This window comes from Phacochoerus africanus, chromosome 2 (assembly GCF_016906955.1).
Source record: "Phacochoerus africanus isolate WHEZ1 chromosome 2, ROS_Pafr_v1, whole genome shotgun sequence".
Taxonomy (NCBI): Eukaryota; Metazoa; Chordata; class Mammalia; order Artiodactyla; family Suidae; genus Phacochoerus; species Phacochoerus africanus.
Genome location: NC_062545.1, coordinates 39,798,299 through 39,804,603, shown reverse-complemented (window position 1 = coordinate 39,804,603; position 6,305 = coordinate 39,798,299). Strand labels below are relative to the sequence as shown.

Here is a 6,305-nt window from a genome sequence, read left to right as displayed (position 1 = left end):
TAAATCAAATTTCTGTTTGAACAGAAAAAAATTCTGAAGAACACATTCAACTAATGATTTTTATCTCGAGCATATAAAAGATCATTATTAATTTTTATTGTTACAAAATCATTACCAATTGTTATAATTTAGTAAAGACCAAATAATCCAATTGAAAATGGACAAAAGATTTGAAAAGTAACTTCATCAAAGAAGATACATTAACCACAGAGGAGTGCATGAAAAAGTGCTCAGCAACATTAGTCACTAGGAAGATGCAAATTTGTATTTTAAATGCATACTTGACTGTAGTGTAGTGAATGGTCCGCAGATCAGATATAACTACTGGGAGAACAGTTAAGAGGCTATTGCCATAGGACTGGTAACAGACAGCGGTTGCTTGAATTAAGATGGTAGTTGTGGGGATAGATAGAGAATGACAAATTAGAAAAATATTCAGGAAGTAAAATAGATAGGCCTTGACATTGACTTCAAGGGTAAAGGGTTAGAAAGGATTCCAATTGTTCTGGCTTTTGCAGTTGGGTGGATGATGGTGCCGTTCACAAAAAAGGTGAAAACTGGAGGAAGACCAGGTGTGGGGAAAGACTGAGTTTATGTTAAATGAACACTTGAGTTACATTTGAGACCCCATAGTAGAATCATAGAGCCTACAGTTGGAGTAAGATGTGCTCTGAGCCCTGTCTCTTGTCTTTATTTGGTAAGGACAGAAGCTGGAAAGCAGTGGGTTGAGGTGGAAATGGAGGAAAGAGGGAGGAGAGCAAGGGTTGCAAAGTCAGATTCCCCTGATCTCTCCTCACGACAATGGAGGAACTTGCTTTTCACTGGTGGTCTACACTAGTAAAGCAGGAATATGCTCTGAGTAAAGGAGAGTCTGAGTCCTCTAAATACTTTACTTAGAACCTCTTGCCATTTTTGAGATGCCCTAAACCAGGACAAACCCGATTCAAAGCTCTCCTGATTTCCAATGTAGCTTCCATTCCTGCCTTCCCCCCATGCTAACTGGCAACTTGTAATCAGATTGTATCTATGAAGATGCAGCCTCAGGGTATTAAAAGGTTCTATAGTGCAGCTCATTTAAAAATCTTACCAAATGAACTTCTGTCCCATTTTCCCACATGGATTCTATAATCTGTTGAAGGAGAAGGAAAAGAGAACATACTTTGCTTTATTTTTGTAGCTCATTAGTGAATCCTAACCATACTCACCCTTAGATACCATTTCCATCTCATTCTGGTTCTTACATTCTTAGAAAAGGACAATGGGATCTTTAACTTCACTTAGTTTGTGTTGGGAAGAGGCCAAAATTAAAGTGCCATTAACACTCAGCTGGCATAGCCTTCTAGCAGTACAATCTCTAGGAGGCATTTGCACCTCCTCCTCCTCCTCTTCCCCTAGTTTGGCATATTCTAGCTCGTGTTTTGCTCTCCCTATAAATATGAGGGAAAAAAGACACTATTCAGCCTCCTTTGTCTGAAAAGTCTGGCATTTCAGTGCTTTTCCTTAAGGGGGGTCCTCATTTGTAACCAGCTTTGCCATCAACGGAAATCAATCTGAATGTCCTATTGTGCATTTTTTTCCTTTCTTCACAGTTCGAAATGGCCTTTGCCAAGTTTTCGAGCTGAACCTGAAAGACCCTCTCTCATTTTCCGCTCCCTGCCTCCAGCTCCATTGAATCATAGCAGAGATTTCTCAGCAGAAGGGCTGCAGTGTGGGGTTGGGAGGAACTCGACCTACTCCGCTAACCCAGTGGCCTGAGCCAATCACAAAGAGGATTGGAACCTCGCTGAGCGCCCCCTTCCCACCCCCTCCACTGGCAACACCCTCCTGTAAAGACGGACTGTTTGCAATTCAAATCATTGGCTTTCTGCCCGCCTCCTTTCTAAATAAGAAGGCTAGAGCTGCTTCGAGGTGCAAAAGGGTCTTCTGAATTGCAGTGGCCGTAAGATCTGAGGATTCTCGCCTCTGCCTCTTTAGCCTGATTCTGAAGCTAAAGGGATTAGGGCAAGGATGGTGGAGGCTTTCTGTGCTACCTGGAAGCTGACAGACAGTCAGAACTTTGATGAGTACATGAAGGCTCTAGGTAGGTAAAAAATAAGATGTGCTGTTCTCTTCTTAACCTGAGGCTTCAGACACTTGAAGATTCCTTTTCCCGCCCAACAGATTAGCCAGAGACAAAAACATATCACATTGTCATAATCGGGTGCTAGTCTGTGCATTTTCCACGGGATGGATTTTTAAATATGGCATTTGCCTGCTTCCTTGCCTAGGGCCAAATAACAGAGCATTTCGAAATCCGTGGAGGACATGAAGCTCCGATGTCTTTTTCGATTTTCTCCAGCATCCACTTACTATTTATGCATCCCGATAAGCATCCACTTATTGTTACAGTTCAGGAGTTGTCTTGCATAATTAATGAGCTAAGCATACTCTAATGAAACTTACGCTTTAGGACGTGAATTCCAGAATAAGAAAGTAGATTCCTGCTTTGGGGAACTATTTTGGAGGTTGCAGCTGACTGTATTGCTTCCTTTGCTACTTTAGGTGTGGGCTTTGCCACTAGGCAGGTGGGAAATGTGACTAAACCAACGGTGATCATCAGTCAGGAGGGGGACAAGGTAGTGATCAGGACTCAAAGCACATTCAAGAACACAGAGATTAGTTTCCATTTGGGAGAAGAATTTGATGAAACCACAGCAGATGACAGAAACTGTAAGGTAAGGAGCCACTCCTTTTCTGGGATGGGGATGGAGAGAAGAGAATAAAGGAGAGAGTCCCAAAGTTTCTTTTTTCCTAGATGATGGAAAGTGAAAAGTGTTCTCGGTATTTCACTTCAGAGAGAAGGACCCCGGGTTAATTTTGCATGCTAGTGTTCATAGCTTACATTCTGAACAGTGGCTACCTGCTCTTGATCAAATCTTGTTTACCATAGGTTTTTCTCATTTTATATCAAGCCTGTATTTCAGAAACTATTGGATATTGTTCATTTGAAAGAAAGATTGTGGTTTGTTAAATGCAATTTTTTGCTTCAGATTGACTAAATCAATAGCTTGCCTCATTTTAAGGCTTTGTTTATAGGAGTAGGATGGTTAGTCAGCACTAGTTCAGAGTTTTTATTTGTGGTATGTAAATCTTTGCATCTGGGTGTACACATTGCAATCAAATTATGAATTGCTAGAGTTTTCATGAGAATGACTCTGGAAGCAACAGGAAATAGTAAAAATGTGATAATTATTTGATCACTCTTCAATTATATTACTCTCTTAGAAATAATTTGATTTCCATATGAGGAATCTTATCAATATCTATTGCTATATTCTGCATTTGCTCTTGGTCTCAGTCTGTTGTTAGCCTGGATGGAGACAAACTTGTTCATGTACAGAAGTGGGATGGCAAAGAAACAAATTTTGTAAGAGAGATTAAAGATGGCAAGATGGTCATGGTAAGTAAGAGCAATTTCCTCTTTCTTCTTTCTTGTCCCCTTCCTCAACCCTTTCATTGTCCCCTTCCTCAACCCTCAACATTTCCCATCTCCCTCCTTTTGTCCCATCTCTCCTACTTTAATAACATTAAGTCATTAGCAAGGTTCTTTAATCATGTGTAAAACAAGAGAAATAAAAATATCTTAGCTAATGTTTCATCCACTCTGCTTCTCTTATTAAAGAAAAAGAGAAAAACTCTACTTACATATAGTTTTTGAAAGTTGCCACTGATTTAGCTAAAACTGCATCAAAGAAAACAGTTTTTGTTGGGTTCCTGTGAATGTCTCATCCTCAAATGCAATCTAAATATAAAATCAATCATTATGAAAATATATAAAGATGATATTATGCTATCGTTTGGTGAATCTCAGAAAAATTACTTCATAGCTTCTAAAATAAATAACAAATCTTTAAACATTTTATATTTTGGTTTTTATAAGGTTAAACAAGTTCAGTGCAGATGGTTTCAAATATAACTGGAAAGTATAACAAAAATATAAAAATCCTTTATAATATCCCCTCATTTTGATATTACTTCTTTTCAGTCTTTCTTTTTAATTCATAACATGACCTGAAGACAGTCTGTTCAATACTGGATAGTCTTGTAAAAATCATAAAATGAAAAATAATTTTAATAATTTCTCTAATGATGGAATAACATCATAAAAATGTTATGTTTTAATCAAGCACCCCATACCCCTCCCCTTTTTTTGAGCTGAGTAATGGAAATTTGATGACATTGAAGCAATCAATGCATCATTTTGGAAGTTTTTTTTTTTTTTTTAGGTAGTTGTTTTAGATATTACTAAGGTAATAGGAGGAAGGGTTTTTGTTTTGGTTATTTAAGACGATTGATTGACTAGTTTTCCTTCTCCTTCATTTGACTAGCAGCTGTTCTGGATTGAGATAGTGGTTTACATATTCACACTTCTTTTCTTGGGTGGAAGTGGGAGTGGGGGACAGAGGGACAGTTTTCCTTTCATGTTAGTGAATATTTGCCCACATTTTCCTTCAGCAGTCATCATCAAAAAACTAAAAGATTTATTTATAAAAGATTCAATCTGAAGTTCTCCTTTATGCTTTTATCATTATTTTTTTTTTTCCTGAATACACAAGAGTAGATAGGTCAGTGTGGGCATGTAAGAGTAATCAGGCAAGATTGAGTTCAAAAAAGGAAATGAAAATAATGGATGACAAGGGCACACCAGTCACAGGACTACATAAAAATGATGAGCGCTAAAAAAACACTAAATTTTGTAACCAGGATTTATAGCACTTCTTCAAATTGGATTTGACATAAGAGCCCATGTTGCTACATTAGAGCCACCTTACCACCAAGGGTCAAGGCTGAAGCATGACAACCAAAGCAATGAGAACATTTGTACATTCACTTTTCCTTGCTGATGGTTGAACAAATCATTCCAAATACCATTTGTCTAAATAATTTGGATTTTCAGTGTTCCCATCGTGGCGCAGTGGTTAACGAATCCGACTAGGAACCATGAGGTTGCGGGTTCAGTCCCTGCCCTTGCTCAGTGGGTTAAGGATCCGGCGTTGCCGTGAGCTGTGGTGTAGGTTGCAGACGCGGCTCGGATCCCTCGTTGCTGTGGCTCTGGCATAGGCTGGCGGCTACAGCTCTGATTCAACCCCTAGCCTGGGAACCTCCATATGCCACGGGAGCGGCCCAAGAAATAGCAACAACAACAACAAAAACATCAACAACAACAACAACAAGACAAAAGACAAAAAAAATAATTTGGATTTTCTAAATACCCTAGAAATTTATCTAGGTCATGAATTAAATATTATGACAGTTCTCTTGTGTCTCATTGGGGTTAAGGATCTGGCATCTTCACTGCTGTGGCTTAGATCTCTGCTGTAGTGCGGGTTTGATCCCTGGTCCTTGGAAATTTCACATGATGTGGGCTTGGCCAAAAATGAAAAGAAAAGATAACTACTATGAAAAGCTACTATAAATTTCATATACTTTTAAAGCAGAGAGCTAATCTCCCCTAATTACCCTGATAATTTAAGGCAAATAGAATTCTTTCAACCTGAATCTAGATAGTTAATTTCAGTTTTCACTTCATTTTCCTTTAGAGACATGAGCTATGTATTCACATTATTCACTCAACAAATATTGGAGTTCCCTGGTGGCTCAGTGGATTAAGGATCAGGCATTTTCACTGCTGTGGCTTGGGTTGGTGCTGTAGTGCAGGTTCAATCCATCACCTAGGAACAGTCTGATGCCACAGGCTCAGCAACAAAACAAAACAAAACAAAACAAACCCTCAAATATGAGAATTTCTTTTCTTTCTTAAAGATGAAGAGCTTACTTACTCAGCATTTAATGTTTGTAAATGCCATTCTTCTTTTGCGTAATACTTAAATTATGTATATTCAGCTACTGACGTTCCTGTGTGAAAAGACCTGGTTATCTTTTGAATCTTTCAGACTCTTACTTTTGGTGATGTGGTTGCTGTTCGCCACTATGAGAAGGCCTAGGAAGCTTCCTGATCTGGGGACGGAGAAGCTCTACAATGTTTCTGTTTACTCAAGTCTCAGTGCTACACGGCTATTACAGCATAGCTGATCACTAATTAGAAGGTTATCCTTGGTGTGGAGGTGGAAAATGTGATTTAAAACCTTGTTTTAAAAACTGGTTACTACGTGCAATCAATACCAATTTTGATCTGCACATTTAACACATTTTATAATTCACATTAAACTTTTCAGCTTTTTTAAAAAAAAAATATAGAAGCGGACACATTCTATACTTTCCACTGGAATGCAAACCAAGTTGGAATAAAAATCTTAGACCCATGA

General features: G+C 38.5%; 1 protein-coding gene across 1 annotated transcript; it reads left to right on the top strand.

Annotated features, from left to right (window-relative positions):
• Nucleotides 1–1,458: 1,458 nt before the first annotated feature.
• On the top strand, nt 1,459–6,305 carry FABP7 (fatty acid binding protein 7). The gene is made up of 4 exons (XM_047769340.1): nt 1,459–2,080; nt 2,542–2,714; nt 3,338–3,439; nt 5,934–6,305. The coding sequence occupies exons 1-4, from the start codon at nt 2,008–2,010 to the stop codon at nt 5,982–5,984; spliced, it is 399 nt and encodes a 132-aa protein (XP_047625296.1). The 5' UTR covers nt 1,459–2,007; the 3' UTR covers nt 5,985–6,305.

Coding starts and splice junctions, on each gene's coding strand:
- FABP7 (XM_047769340.1), top strand. CDS start 2,008: ATGGTGGAGGCTTTCTGTGCTACCTGGAAGCTGACAGACAGTCAGAAC. Junction 2,081..2,541: donor TGAGTACATGAAGGCTCTAG/GTAGGTAAAAAA, acceptor TTGCTACTTTAG/GTGTGGGCTTTGCCACTAGG. Junction 3,440..5,933: donor AAGATGGCAAGATGGTCATG/GTAAGTAAGAGC, acceptor TGAATCTTTCAG/ACTCTTACTTTTGGTGATGT.